At 53.6% G+C, this 15,224-nt stretch overlaps 1 protein-coding gene across 2 annotated transcripts; it reads left to right on the top strand.

Moving 5' to 3' along the window:
- Window positions 1-672: 672 nt before the first annotated feature.
- On the top strand, window positions 673-14,406 carry GATA5 (GATA binding protein 5). Of its 2 annotated transcripts, XM_068700484.1 has the most exons (8): window positions 673-758; window positions 2,049-2,097; window positions 2,804-3,409; window positions 5,493-5,659; window positions 11,006-11,131; window positions 12,016-12,103; window positions 12,688-12,812; window positions 13,577-14,406. In XM_068700484.1, exons 3-8 carry the CDS (start codon window positions 2,890-2,892, stop codon window positions 13,730-13,732), a joined length of 1,182 nt encoding a protein of 393 aa, XP_068556585.1. In that variant the 5' UTR covers window positions 673-758; window positions 2,049-2,097; window positions 2,804-2,889; the 3' UTR covers window positions 13,733-14,406. The 2 variants fall into 2 exon arrangements, with proteins under 2 accessions (XP_068556585.1, XP_068556584.1); XM_068700483.1 differs by lacking the exon at window positions 673-758 and having other exon boundaries at window positions 1,516-2,097.
- The last annotated feature ends 818 nt before the right edge of the window (window positions 14,407-15,224 follow it).

Here is a 15,224-nt window from a genome sequence, read left to right as displayed (position 1 = left end):
CGGCAAGGCGCGCGGCTGCGGCACGGGCGAGCCCGACGGCTTCGCCCCGCTTTTCCCAACCGAAACGAAACGAAGGAAACTCCAGCGGGGGCTCAGCCACGGCCCCCGCGGCTTTGGGGCTGGATTCCCGCAGAGACGTTTCTGCCCTTGCCGCTGACCAGCAGCATCCCCGAGCTGTTATTATTATTTTTTTTTTCTCAAGTGCATTTTTTTTTAATTCTTTTCTTTTCGGTTTGCGGACGCAGGGACTCCCCGCGAGCTGCAAACGGCCGCTTTCTCCTGAACGCAGCGAGCAAATAAATACAGATCCCCAGCCAGTTGCGCTGCATTATTCCGAGGGAAATAGCTGGCATTCCTGCCCCGGTTTATTTTGGAGCCGAAATTTCCCACCCTTCCCGCAGCGCCGGTCCCTAGCGGGGCCGGGGCTGGGCGCCGGGACCCCGCCGCCGGTGCGGGGCTGGAAGCGGGCGTCGGGAGCACTCCCGGGGCCGAGCAGGGCCGGATCCTGGCGGCAGAGGCCCGAGAGCAGAGCGAGAGCCCGGGGGAGACCGAGCGCGGCTTCTCCCCGTTTCTCCGAGGAGCAAAGAGCCGGCGAGCAGGGAGCCCCGCGCGTCCCAAGGGCAAAAAAAAAAAAAAAAAAAAAAAAAAAAAAAAAGATAAGGCTGAAGTGGTTTCCTTGCTCTGGGGGAGGTGACCGGCACCGCACCGGAGCAGAATTAAATCCGCCAAATTTGCCGGGCCATGCGGACAGCGGGGGTGTAAGTGTTTTTTTTCCCCTCTTGCCTCCCCTTTCTCTGGTCGCGCCGACGGGGAAAATTAGGGAAAAATTTTTGGTTTTTTTTTGCTGTTGTTTTTTTTTTTTTTTCTTCCTTTTTCCTTCCTTTTTTTTTTCTTCTTTTTTTCCTTTCTTTTTTTTTTCTTCTTTTTTTTCTTTCTTTTTTTTTTTTTTTTTTTTTTTTTGTCGTTTCCCGGCCCTCTGCGGGTCCCCGTCGCAAGGCCGGAGCGAAGAGGAGGCCCCGAGCCCCCGGGGACAGGCGGGGGCACGGCTGCGTGGGGACAGCCCGGGGCTGACAGGACCCCAACGGGGACCGGTGTGGGGCCGGATAAATGTCCTGGGGCCGGGTAACCGCTCATGGGACCGGATAGCTGCTCGTGGGGCTCAGGGCGGCTCTGCACCGCCGGGAGGCTGCGAGCATCGCCCTAGCCTCGGCAGGGCACGGGAGAGGAAGAGAGAGACCCCCTCCCCTCCCTGGTATTATGGGGTTTTGGTGCCAAGGAGAGAGGGAGAGCTCGCTGGGGGCACAAAACCCCCTCGCCACGTCCTCTGCTACCCGAAACCCCATATCGGAAAGCGTGCCGAGCCCTCCCCAGCCTCCACCGGCCGCCGGTTCCTCCGGGAAACCGGGGTCAGACGAGGCGGGGGAGGACACACACGGCACCCCTTCCTCGAAGAGCCCCCAAAAAACACCTGGAGTGGGGGGGGGGCAAAGCCGGGAGCCTCCCCCACCGGGGGAGGGGGCGGGGGCGGGCGGTCCCCTCCATCCTTCCTGAGGGATCAACCCGGGGGGGGGTCCCGGGACGCACCGTGCGGGGGTCGCGCTGCCGGGCTGCTCATCCCGTGTGTCCCCCCCCCCAAGCGGGAGCGGAGCCTCCGGGCTTTACCCCTTCCCCCCCCCACCCCCCCGGCGGGAGGAGCCCAACCCCTGCCGGGACCGGGGTTACCCCGCCGGCCGTCACGTGGGGCCCGGGCCCCGCCGTAAAGAGCCGCCGCCGCCGCCCCCCGGCCGCCACTTCCCCGCCGGGCGCAGCCGGGGACGCACCCACGGGGGGACGGACGGACGGACGGACGGACGGACAGACAGAGAGGGACGGACCGACCGACCGACCGAGTAGGGGGGGGGATAGCACCGGCCCCTTTCTGCTGAGAGGCCGCGGTTGTGTTTTTTCTCCCCTCCCCCGGAAAGTTTTTTTTATTATTATTCTTTTTTTATTGTTATTATTATTATTTTATTATTTTCCTGGGATTGCCCTGGATGGTCTGAGCGCAGCTTCATGCCCACCCGGCCATGCCCGGCTCCGCTCCCGGCCCGCTGCAATGTGAGTACCTGTCCCGGAGGAGCTGCCCGGGGAGTGGGGGGGGGTTACGGGGGTGGGATGCTCTTTTTGGGACCCGAGGTCTCCCGGCTCCGTGCGTCGCGGAGGACTTGTTTCGGTCGCTTTCTTTCGCTTTTCAACCAAAAAGCAGCGGGGGGGGGGGACACCGGCGCTGCAGCACGGCCCGCAGCTCCTCACCCGCCAGGGCCCGGGGCTCGCTCCAGGCCCGGAGCTCGGAAAAAGACGGGAAGGGAAAGATTTCGGGGGAGAAAAAAAAAAAAAAAGTAAAAAAAAAAAAAAATTAAAAAGGGGAAAAAAAGTTTTTATTTTTTTAAGGACCCTTGGAAATGCCGGGGCCGGGTGGGCCGGGGAGCAGAGGCCGGTTCATGCCGGGGCTCGGCCGCTGCTCTCAGCCTGGAGCCGCGGGTTCCCCCGCGTGATAGAGGGGAGCAGAGGGAGATTTAAGGGGGAAAAATAAAAAACAAAATAAAATAAATAATAGTAAAAAAACACATCACCCTCTCCCCAGCTTGAGGCAGGAGAGTAGTGTTTTCACTGCTGGGCTGGAGGCTCCAGGAGTCCCAGGAGCAGCCAGGCCGGGGATGGGGTCAGGGGCAGGGATGGGGTCGGGGATGGGGTCGGGGATGTGGATGGGTATGGGACCGGGGCTCTGGCCTCGCTGAGCCGCGGCTCTGGGCTCTCCCTCCAGGTGCTTGTGAGTGAGCCCCTCGGCACCGTCGGGGCGCAGCCGGCCGGGCCCTGAGCAGCAGCCGCCGCCGCCGCCGAGGACGGACCATGTATCAGGGGCTGGCCCTCGCCCCCAGCCATGGCCAGCCGGCTTATTCCCACGACTCCAGCAATTTCCTGCACTCGTCGGCCGGCTCGCCCGTCTACGTGCCCACCACCCGGGTGCCCTCCGTGCTGCAGACGCTGCCCTACCTGCAAGGCTGCGAGCCGCACCAGAGCCACCTCGGCAACCCCCCGGGCTGGGCGCAGAGCAGCGGCGAAGCCCCTTCCTTCAACGCCGGCAGCCCCCACCCGCCGTCGGGTTTTTCCTACCCCCACAGCCCCCCGGGCAGCAGCCCCCCGGGCCGCGACGGCGCCTACCAGGGGCCCCTGCTGCTGGCCGGCGGGGGCCGGGAGCAGTACGGCAACGCCTTGGTGCGCTCCGTCAACGGGTCCTACTCCAGCCCCTACCCCGCCTACGTGACCCCCGACATTCCTCCTTCCTGGACGGCCGGACACTTTGAGAGCAGCGTGCTGCACAGCCTGCAGACGAGGCAGGCGGCTTTGCCCGGCCGCAGGTCCACCTTCGGTAGGTCGCCGTCGCCCTTCACCGTCGCCTCCGGGCGTCCCCTTCCCGGTGAGGAAGGGCTCCGTGCGCCCCCACCCCGGTCCTTGGAGCATCCCCCCAGCTCCGGGGTGAGCTGCCCCGACGGGAAAAAGAGGGAGAGGTTTTAGCTGGATGGAAAGCTGGTCCGGGCATGGGGTGCGCGGCTGGCTGCCCCCAGACGGAGGTGTTTTGTTTGTGTGTGTGTGTGTGCTTGTGTTACAAGGAGGGCAAAGAGCACGTTTCAAAGGAGAGCAATTCCCCCCGAGGACGGAGGAGCAGAGGCCGCTCGACACCCCCTTACCACCCCCCCAACCCCCCCCCGCGATATCTCCTTCCCACAATATCGACTTTGTGCCTGGGCTTCAATACTTACCCTTGTGTTTAAATTAGCGGGGCAGATTTATAGCTCCCTCCCTTTTAAGTAATTTATTGTGGTAAATGAGTTTATATTCGAACAGACTCTCGGTCTCCTAATTCGCCTTCGCCCAAACAGGTCCGCAGCTGCACCGCTCCGCGGCCTTTGGGGAGGCAGGGAAAGGCAGCCAGGCGTTGAACAATAAACCCCACCACAATTCGTTTGCGTCCATACCGGAGAGCTCTTTTAAACCCAGAGCCGAGCAAACAAAGTTTTCGGGTCTTGATGTAAAAGGACCCTCCGTGTGCGCGGTTTACAGCCCCGGGGATATTTCCCCAGCCTCCTCCGGCGGTGCTTCGCAAAGCCCTTTAAAAGCCACTTCAAGATCTCAGCTGCGTTATCATCTTTACTGCGGTGAACCGAATTATCTTATCTTTACCCCAAGAACAAAGTAAAGCGGGGAGACAGCCCCCTCCCCGCCGGGCTGCCTCCCCGGCTCGGCTTTTCCTCCCACGCCGGGGATGCTCGGGAGCGGTTGGTTTCCCAGATTTTCTCTTTGTCTCGGAAAATCCGTTGTGTTGTGCCGGGACCGATCGCCCCGGTCCTGCCGAGGGAGGTGGTGGCGCGGAAAAATCTTCTACGCTTTGAATTTACTAGTTTGGGACCTGGAATAGAGACCGCCGTCCTCTCTGCCGTTTATTTTTGCTCTTGAATAGTGTAAACCGCTCTTAAGTGGCGTAAACTATTTTCTTTTTCTTTTAATGAATTATTGCGACCTTTTTCTTTTTTACTTCTTACACATATATATTTTTTCAATTTATTTTTCATGTTTTTGTTTTGCCTTTTTTTTTTTTTTTTTCTCCCGGTGGATCATTTTTAATACGATCGCAGATGAAAAAGAAAAAAAAAAAAAAAGAGCGTATTTGCGGTTTTTTTTTTTTAGAAAGAAAATAACTTTCGGGACGAAGGAAGTTATTTCAAAGAGAGAAAGAAAAGCGGCAGGAGGAAAGAGCCCGACCTGAGGCTTTCGGTTGCGCCCCGGGCTGCCCGTTCGCAGCGCGGCGGCGCTCGGGCCGGGGGCCCCCGGGCACCGTGCTGGGGCCGGGCGGCTCCGAGATTTCCTCGGAGAGGGGAAGAAAAGTCCGGAAGAGCCTGGCTACAGCGAGTTTGGGGTCGGGGGAGGCTGCCCGGTGCTCCTGGGCGCTGCACGGAGCCTGGTACGAGCCGGGGTTGCAGCGCGGATGGAGCCCTGTGCGCCCCGCCACCGGCCGGGGAGCACCGCGCCTCGCTAGAGATAGGAAAAAGCCCCCCTTTTTGTCCTCCCTCCCCGCTTTATTATCCCCGTAGTGTTCATTAAAAATAGTTTTACCTCCCAGGCTGTGCCCTGCGCTGGGATTATGCCGCGGATGGGCTCCCTGCCCCTTTCCATCCCCCGGACAGCTCAGTTCTGCTCAGGGGTTTTGGGGTGGGGATGGGGGAATGTGCTGCCTTTGAGCAAATATTGAGAGCTGAGGGTGTGCGGGGGAATAAAGGATTTCTTCCATGTTCTGCAAGGTGAAGGCAAGCTCCCGGCGGGCAGGGATTGTCCCTTGCAGACGAGCAGCAGGGCACAGAGGATCGGGGACACCTTCCTGCAAGCTCTCCACGCTGCGGGTGGCACGGTGTGGTGGGCACAGCTCCTGACCCGTGTGCCTTGGGTCTCTCTTCCAGAGTATCTGGAGGAGTTCCCTGGGGACGGCCGGGAGTGCGTGAACTGCGGGGCCATGTCCACACCGCTCTGGAGGAAGGATGGCACCGGGCACTACCTGTGCAACGCCTGTGGGCTCTACCACAAAATGAACGGCATCAACCGGCCGCTCAAGCCACAGAAGAGGCTGGTAAGAGGGACACATCCCCTGCTGTACCCGGGGGTGGATGGAGGGCAGGATCCGGGGGGCTGGTGCCCACGCTGTCGGGATCTCTGTGTTAGGGCCTGTTTGAGCCTCAGTCCTCCCCTGGGTTAAATGCTGTCAGTGCCAGCCAGAGGCCTTTGTTACGGGTCAGAGCGTGGAGATGAGTGAAGCTGCGGGAAATGCTGCTCTGGCACAGCCGGTGGCCAGCATGGAGGGGTCCCAGGCTGTGCTGCATCCCTGCCTGCTATCTGGGGATGTGGGGTGCTCTGCGAACTTCTCCCACCCCTGTTTCTACCATGGGCACTTTGCTTTCTTGCTATGCCAATAATTGTTATGTCCATGCAGTCACGCAGGGTCTAAGCAGGGTAGCTGAGGAGGAGGCAGGGCTGCGAGGGGAGCAGGATGGGGCACAGATACCATGCCTGGAGCCCTGCGCTCCTAAGGGAGGATTTGGGGTTTGGTAGTTCCCAGTTTCTCTGCAGGTTAAAGCAGTAATTCCCCCCACATCGTGGTATTGGGCTTCCTCTAATTGGGATCCCATCGTGAGAGAGGACAGGCGCCTCCTTTTTTTGCACGATCGCTTTGGGATGTTTAAATTTGGTGGTAACAGTTTTGGTTTCCGAGCCTGTCATCAGAAGCAGTCATTACAAACAGGATGTTTGTCTGAGCCGTGCTGGGGAACAGCTGGGAGTTCCTTTTGCTTTCACTCTGGGTGTATTCCTGCAGTTATTTCGTGTGTCGCAAAACAAATTGTTAGCAGTAACCCAACAGTGGCAAGTTTCAGTGTTAAAAAAAATCATAAGAAACAAATTTGGGATTGAATAAACGATTTGTTCTGATTGTGATCCTGGAAATTTGGCTTTATTTGCAAAATGAAATGAGCAGTAACTCCACAGAAAATCACACTGTTTTGTTCCATGCTGTAGCAATGTCACCAAAACCGATGTGTTTCTGAGAAATATTTTGCATTATCTTACAGGATTTGTGCGTCTCACCAAAACATTCCTGGTCTCTTCTAATGTAATTATATTAAATCTGCACCCCCAAATCTCTCCTGAGCTGCAGATCTCAGAGTTATGCTGCTGATTTTGTTGACGCAAATATGAGCTGTGTATTGAAAGACTGGTGCAAAAGCTTAAATCAAACTCTGCATTTCAGAGACTGGCATCAAAATGCGGCTCTGCCTGAATTTCCTGGACTCTTTAGAGCAGCTTTTCCCCAAGGCTCTGGGACAGGGCTTGCTGTTACCTGGTATTTTATTTCAGTGCATGGGAAGGGAGCCGGCCCCTTTGCATGCCTGCTGCGACGGTGGTGAGGCTGCGGCTGGAGCGGTGCCGGCACCTCCCCACAGGGCTGGGTACCTGCCCCACAGCACACGGCAGTATTTGGGGTCCCCGAGCCCCCTGCCTGCTCCTCTGTCACTGCTGGCGCAGCCCCATAAGTAGCAGCCATGAGGCATTTTTTTAGTAAACATTTCAGCTGTGTTTTTTGGTGGAGAATGCTGGTTCACTGAATTAGGACTGCTGGCTCGTCCCCGTGAAACAAATATCAAAGCATTTCCAACTGTGTTATTATTTTGGCTATCAATACAATGATAAGGCCCACGTGAAATGGCTGATATCCTTATCCAGGGGAAACATTTCAGTGTTTCAGTGAAATACCTGATGGGATTTTGTTTTATAGAAAAGAGAAGGGGCTGAATTTTTGACTTTCCGTCCTGACTTTGAAATGAAACATTTCAAAATCTCGGATTTTTCCAAGGTTTTGAAATGCCGTTTTGCAACAAGTTGTGCTCCATCAGAGGAAGGAGGGCCCACTGCTGATGGATAAGAGGGTGCCAGGCATTTTCTACAAACCCACCACCCCTGCATCTACCTGTCCTTGGGATGTTTCCCCAACCCCAAATCATTTCCACTGCCGGGAATGGTTTGGAGCACCATCCCCGCGTAACCCCACCCGCACGGGCAGGGCGGGAGCTCACGGTGCAGGAACAATGAGCCAGGCTGTTTCACAACGCCGTGAAATAGAGGCACAGAGAGGAAAAATGGTGCCTTTCGGCCTTTACGTTATGACCTTTGTTCTGTAGGCAGGCGCTGCGCCGCAGTTGTTCTGACTTCTGTGTTCACAAAGCAAGTCCCGCTGAAAGGCCTGGCAAATGCAACGTGGCACACGCGACCCCGCGGGGATGACGTCCTGTGGCTTGGTAGCACTCAGCCTGCTTGTGCATGGGAGAGGGCCAGCAGCAGCAGTGCTGTTTCCAGTTCATTTTTTCGTTTTTTTTTTTTTGTTTGTTTGTTTGTGATAAGGGCAGCATCCTCTAGGCAGCAGGGACAGCTGTTTTGCTACAGCCTGCCGCTGGACGCAAAGCACTGTGGCTTTCAGCAGAAAGGATTTCCCTTAGAGGAGGATGAGAGCAGCGCTTTATTTTAGCTTCTTTTCTAGCTAAAGTTCCTCGGCACGTTTCACAAGATACCTTAAATCCAGTCCTAAAAGCTGGATCACTTTTACCATCCCAGAGCAGCCCCTGGAGCTGGATGGCTCCACTCTTGTGCATGAAATTCCCCCAATGTCAGGAGCAGAGCTGCAGCTCGTGGTGCAGCAGGGGGGGCAGACGCAGCAGCCGTCCTGTGCTCAGCAGCTCCCATCATCCTGAGGTGGAGAATTATTCTGGAAGTTAAATTTTCAGTTTTTGTGTCTTTGTTTTGTTTTGTGGTATTTGGTTTTGTTTGTTTGTTTGTTTTTCCAGGCTGTCCTTTTTTATAGTTTGCAATACATGGATTTGGTGATGCTTTTGGGGAAGGTGGACATGGGACTGATCACAGCCCTGGTGCAATCTGCTGGGATCCCAGAGCTGTGCAGTGTTCATGGTTTGTGCTTTGGCTTTCTCCTGGCCATCATTTCCTGTGGTTCACTTCTCCTCCGAGGTGCCCAGAGCCACAACAGCAAGGCCATATCTCAGACACTGCTGCTGCTTGTGGCTCTGAGCCTCGGAGCTGCCTGCTTCCAGGAGCTGAGCAGGGGAATCTCAGCACATTTTGCTGCAGCCTCTTTCCTACCGACACCAGCTCCCCTCTGTCCTACTGGCGAGGGGGACAGACAATCTTCAATTAAACCCTTAGGAGGTTCAGAGGCTGCTTTTCCCCTGTGAAACCCCATGGTTTGTTCTCTACTCCTGAAGAGCAGACAAAGCACAATCCCGTATGGCTTTGGGCCTCCCCCTTGGAGGGACCTGCCCTGCTGGCCCCGAAGTTTTCAGGCTGCCCAAGCAGCGCCCACACGGGGTTGATGCGATAGGCACCGGCTCCTGATTCCTCGAGCTTATCGGCAGCACTTGGCTGTCAAGCCTGGTCCGTGAGGAGTTTTTGTTTGAGTGTACGGTGCATTTGTATAAATAAACACTGGAGCACAATGTTGAAGTCAACAACTTCCTAGACAAGGTCAGAGCGGTACAAAGGCAGAGGGGTGGAGGCAGACAGCAATGCGCTTTCTTTTAAGGGAACTGCTGGGAAACCAGCAATAACATATTGTACCTCCGTCCTTCAGTGAGCAAAAGTAGCCTTGACTGTCTCTTTCTTGCCAGACTGGCAAGTTGTGGTGTAGGGCCAGGTTCTCACTGGATTTCTGGGTTTTAAATCGTGATGTCTGCCCAAGGAGGATGGCCTCTGCCGTGCCGGGCTCTGCAGGGAGGAGGCAGCCCACAAAGCACAGTACAGAAGATGCATTCGGAGGTAGGCACTGATGCCCCAGCAAACAGCACAATGTTGTGTGACATCAGGACAGCACGTCCCTTCCTCCCCGGGGCTGCCCAGAAATTTTGGGGCTTTCCAAAGCGCTTTGCATTGGCCTTCCTCCATCCGCAGGTGCTGACAGATCTCACCAGCCCCTGCTGGGCACCGATACCACAGGGCTGAGTGCCTCCAAATTCCCCCTCGCGCCTGTGGCACCCCTGGGGCTGAGGTCCCTCCTGGTTGCAGGGATGAATGACCCAGCCGTGGTAGCTGAAAGGCTTTGAGAAAGCTCTGTAATTGGTCCAGGATCTTGCTGTGACACCGTGTCCCATGTTACGGACAAGAACTGCTGTAAAAACCTCCTCTGTGCCAAGCTTGTCCACTCACAGCTCAGCATATTATTATTTTTGGTTATTTCTTGAAAAGCAAATCATTTTCCAAGCAGTATCATTATTTGCGAATAGTTGCTGAGACCTCTTTGCAATCAGTGAATCAAAGCTTGGGCACGTCACTCGTGTCTCTTGAAACTCAAAGCTGATCTCTGACTGCTAACCTTGTAAAAACATTTCATTTTTATCCCGACGCACCCCACTTCATTCATCATATTGATTAGTTATGATATCAAGTGGTAATGGAAAAATAAACAAACAGGGAGTTCGTTATTGCCTGCATCACCTATCATCTGTCTTTGAGAAGAACCAAAGTGATTTTTCTCAGTGCTGAAGAATGTATTCAAATACCTGAATGTGCAGGGTCTGCGATATTACTTACGTCGCTGGTATCTTTGTGCGTCTTGAAGCCTCTTATTAAAATAGTTCAAATGTGAAGAGTTTAGAGACATTGAAATGAAATGCTATTAAGCTGACAAGGAGACTTGTGAATTTTCCAGTGGCTTAGAGTACAGTTGTCAGAAATTAGCTTGCAGCTTCTGCCAGAATATTTCCCTTCTTCCTTTGGAAATGCGAACGTTTCGGAGCCAGCAATCACTGCACTCACAAAGTATGTCATTAGTTAATGTTTGCACAGTGTTCCTGCAGCCAGTAAGGGATCAGATTATCTGGGAGACGTGCAGGGAAAAACCCTCCTCATCCCATCACGGGCCAGTTCAGCTTGGTTCTGCTCAGCTCAGCCAATTAATTCCAGTGTCTTAAAGCAGAGATTAATCGGGGACGTTGCTAACTTTAGTGGTAGCTTTGAATGCAGAAGAACAGAAATAAAGTTCAGTTAAAGCAACAGCAGCTTTCTGCAGCAGCCATTGGAGTGCTGAAGGCCTGGCAGGTATTTTCCTTCTCTTTCCCTGAGCGGGTCTCCTGGACAGAAGTGCTCTGTGCTCCCAGTTTTGATCACTTCCAGCACACTTGCTGGGAGTTTGTGAAAAGGATCGGGAGGACATTTGCCAGGTTTATCGAGCTCAATAAATAAAGCTCTTGCAAATTAGAGTGTTCACATTTGAATGTAATTTCTTTCTGAATTTGGCTATCTTTCATGTTTCACGTTTTCCAGGAAAGCATTGTAAACGGGGATTTTATTTTTGTAGGAAAGGAAACTTCCCAGTTTGACATTTCCATGTGTGCACTCACATGTCTGTTTGCTTGCCTTTAAGTCTTCATCCAGACGTGCTGGGCTATGTTGCACTAACTGCCACACAACCAACACCACCCTCTGGAGAAGGAACGCCGAAGGGGAGCCCGTCTGCAACGCCTGCGGGTTGTACATGAAGCTTCACGGGGTGAGGAGTGCGTGCATGGCACGAGGGACACGTGGGGTGCTGGGATCCCCCTGGCAGGGCTGGGACACTGGGGTTGGAGGGGACAGCCTCTAGAGCAGACCCAGAAGAGCCAAAAACCAGTGCTGTTCCCTTGGACAAGCTCATTCTACTGGAGTTACCCAAAATAAGGTTAAGGGGGAAGTGGAACACTTTTGGGAGGTACCTGTAGAAGAGACTTCTGGCATTCTGTGGCTCTTAATCAGCTCGTTTGCCAAGAGTTACTCAAAAAAAAAAAAAAAAAAAAAGTAAAGAAAGAAAGAGAGAAAAAAGAAACCATGCCAGAGTCCAGTAGCTGGAGACTAAAGCTCCCCAAATGCAGACAGGAGATAAGGGGCGTTTCTCTGCTAGGTTGGGTACTTAAGCGATGTGTGGAAGATGCTAAAGAGTCTGCCAGGAGGTTGGCTGATAACATTCAGCCAAGATGGATGGGAAATGTTGGTAATATGCCCATGATCCAAGAGGAGGCTTCACCCCTCCATGCAGGCCTCTTCAAGCTTCTGCCATAAGGGTTCGAGTTTCTCTATCCCATGACTGCTCCCTCCGAGTCCTGCAGGCCCCAGCTGTCGGAGCAATTTAGTAGGGCCCTGTCATAAAGGTCACCAATAAATCAGGAAAAGGAAAATAGGAAATAAAGGAAAAAAACAAAATTTGTGGGAAAGCCTTAGCTGTTAGCCTTATACATCTTCCAGCCAAGGCCTGTCGCAGAGAAAAATAGCACTCAGTGAAGGACAAGGACTTTAGGTGCTCTGCATGAAGTACAGCGTGGAAATAGGAAGGCAACACGTGTGTGGGAAGGAGATGAGTAAAATACAATATTAATGATTCCAAACCTTATGAATGTCAAGGTACCACGACCTCTGGCCATGAAAAAGGAAAGCATCCAGACAAGGAAAAGGAAGCCTAAAAACATTACCAAAGGCAAAACCTCGACAGGTATAGTGCTGCGACCATCTGTCCTGGGGGCTTGGGGCACAGTTCATCTCACCAGTGTTCATTCTGCAAGAAACTGTGATTAAGAGAAAATTATATTGGGATTTTTTTTTTCCCTGATGACTGGTTTAGCTATAGGGCTTTTGTTTAAGCACAGCCCTCAAGTGAGAATGTGGGGTGAGAAACCTCATTGGTGTCACGTCCCCACAGGGATCCCATGTGCTGTGGGCACCCGGTTCCAGCCCCGCAGCACCTGGGTTCCAGCAGGTCTGAGCTTCAGTGGGCAACGAGAAAAAATAGGGGCTGGGAGTGGTGTGGTTAAGAGTTAGGGGGAGGGCTCACGACACGTTCAGCATCTGCCCCTCTGGCCTGTGCAAGGACCCGCACGGCCAGGCTGGGAATGGGATCTCCTCCATCAGCATCGTGGCAGCCCAAAGAAGCCTTACCCTGGTGGAGACAAGGTGGAGAAGGAGAGTAGCAGAGCTGTGCCATGTGATATGGTGCTAGACATTACAAAATAGATCCCCTTAGGGGCAGATTTGTGCCTCTTGTATTTTCTTCATTGTCCTGTGCTCGTTGTCCTGCAGGATCTACAACCTCGGCCACGAACTCCCCTTCTTCCATTACGAACTCAGACAGCACGGTCACTTTAAAGTCCGAGCCCAGCACGACCTCGCAGTATCCCGGACAAGCCATCGTGGCAGTGTCCCAGGTAAGTCACCAGGGCTGTCACCTGCTGGAGTGGATGCTCCACCTGCCTCCGTAATTGCAGAGGACCTTGACGAGGCTGAGTGGCTTCCTAATTGCACTGAGGGGCTGCCCAGTGATCTGCAACCCTATGGAGTCAGTGGGATCAGCCCTGGGTGGAAACCTCTGTAGTTCCTAAAAAAAAGACTGCCTGGCCATATATTATCTGTGCTTTATAGCCCTGATTGCTTAGAGGCTGAGGGCAAGCTCACACTTCTGCCATGAAGATTTGCTGTGCAGGGTGGTATTTCAACTTTGTTCGGGAAAAAATGGCTCTAAGTCATCCCGCAGGTGGATATTTTTTCCCCCGTGTTATCCCCGTGCGGGGTTTAAGCCCCATCAAGCTGGACATGTGTGCAGGGGGAGCTCAGCCCCAGAGCCTGAGCACCAGGCACTGTGCCACGGGAGAGATTTTTTGGCTGAAACGGGTAAATCTGATTTGTGCTGTGCTCTTAAAAAATAGACATGCACTTAGAGATGTCTGAGCTGGACGCTTTCAGTCAATAAATAACGGGCTGGCCCTGGGATGCCTTCTCTTGGCCTGCTGCTCGCTGGGCTGGGGACAGAGCACTGCTCCTGGCCAGCCTCTGACACACGGGATGAGCCTCAGGGATAATGCACTGTGTCCATGACCTGTCACCATCCTACCACTGTGTTAGGATAAGCAGGAGAACTACCCTTAGCTCATAACAGGCTTTCTAATGGCTTCTTCCTTCCCTCCCGGGGCAGGCGCAGAGCCAGTCGGACGAAGCTTTGGCCGGCAGCCACGGCGAGTTCAAATTCGAGCCCGAGGACTACCCTTTCTCCCCCAGCAGCATGGCCCCGCAGCCGGGGCTGAGCGTGCCGCTGCGGCAGGACTCCTGGTGCGCCCTGGCGCTCGCCTAAACCCCCTTGGGGCCACAAGCCCGGGCACCGTGCATGTGGCTCACCCCACTGGGAGGACACCGGCTGCCCCAGCTGCCACAGGACAGGCTTCTCTCAGAGGACATGGGTGGAAAAGGACAGCTGGATGAGACACCCAGAAAGCTCTTCCTTGGCCGAAGTGACCCTGAGCAGCCTCCTCGAGGCCGCCTCCGTGTTCCCCAGGAAAGCCTTCCTCCTTTGAGATGCAACCAGCAAATAAATGCATCCCAGAATCTATGTTTATTCGCAGTGATTTCTCCCTCCTATGACTCCTCTGTGTGCAATTTATTCCACTTTCCAATAAAGACTGTAATAACGTGGCACCAAATAACTTAATTTTATTAAAATGTAAACTGCGTGGCCTCCCTTCTGTTTTATTGGCCACAATGGGGAGAAGAAAAAAAGAAAAAAAGAAAAAAAAAGCAATGGTTGTTTTGAACATTTACTGTTTTATATTAAAAATGATCATCTCTATAGAGTGTTAGCTTCTGAAGCATTTAGTGTATCAACACCGAGCTGATGAGTCATACATGAAATAAACACGCCGCTCTTCCCGTCCCGGTTCCAAAGAAGGATTTTTTTTATTATTATTTTAGGCAAACCACATGACAAAAATGGTCAAAACCTCCCAGTAATAAAAGAATGCTGAAATGTTGTTTTTCTTTTGTATTTCCTGATTGGTTTCAATATTGCCAACTCCAAACATTACAAAATAGGAATCGGCCTTCCAAAAGTTACGAGAAAGGCTCGAGGAACTGAAAAATAAACGCTGTGTTGGATGTACTTTCTGTTTGCAACCGGTTTCGGGCATGTTTTAAATGAAAGATTTCCATTTCATCTGTGCAGGTCAGAGATTCCTTTCCCACTTTTTCAAGGAAAGCCTATCAGGAATTAATTTATTGGAGCTGAGCTGCAGCAGACGGTGACCCACCTCCATGCTTCCAAAGGCTGGCACCAGTTTGTGCCTGCAGCGCTGCTGGGCACACAGGGGTCTTCTCACCTTCCCCGAGCCCCCTCTTTCTGAGCATTTATTGCTGGGATCACATCAGTGCTGCTGAGGGCTCGGTGAAGGTTTTGGGGTTAGGCTTTAAGTGGGGTTGTGGGAGGACAGGGGGCTCGCAGTTGCCCCGGGGAGGTTGGCGATGGGAGAAACGCTCTGCTGGGGGCCCTGAGCAGCCCGGGGTGAGGAGAGGACGGCAGCAAGCAGGGGAGATGGGTGGGAAATGAAGGGGGAGTGAGGTCATGGAGTTACGTCTGAGGCCTGCTTTATTTGTTATTTCTAAATAAAAACCCCAGCCTGGCTGGACAGCTATTTATGGCCAGGAAGCCGTCAAGTAATAGTTCCTTAATATAGAAGTTGACCTGTCCAGGGCTTCCTGGAGCAACTCTTCCTCTTGTCAGAAGAGATGGATCGCTTGATTTTTATTATAAACAGCTAAAGACGATCGGGGAGAGTGAAATCTGGCATCAGGTC

This window comes from Anas acuta, chromosome 16 (assembly GCF_963932015.1).
Source record: "Anas acuta chromosome 16, bAnaAcu1.1, whole genome shotgun sequence".
NCBI lineage: Eukaryota > Metazoa > Chordata > Aves > Anseriformes > Anatidae > Anas > Anas acuta.
The sequence above is the reverse complement of the archived record's forward strand: the minus strand, read 5'-3'. Positions and strand labels throughout refer to the sequence as shown.

Bases quoted from the DNA above. Each gene is read 5' to 3' on its own strand.
- GATA5 (XM_068700484.1), top strand. From the start codon at position 2,890: ATGTATCAGGGGCTGGCCCTCGCCCCCAGCCATGGCCAGCCGGCTTAT. The intron at 5,660-11,005 runs GTAAGAGGGACA...CTTGCCTTTAAG, and splicing joins TCAAGCCACAGAAGAGGCTG to TCTTCATCCAGACGTGCTGG. The intron at 11,132-12,015 runs GTGAGGAGTGCG...ATGAATGTCAAG, and splicing joins TGTACATGAAGCTTCACGGG to GTACCACGACCTCTGGCCAT.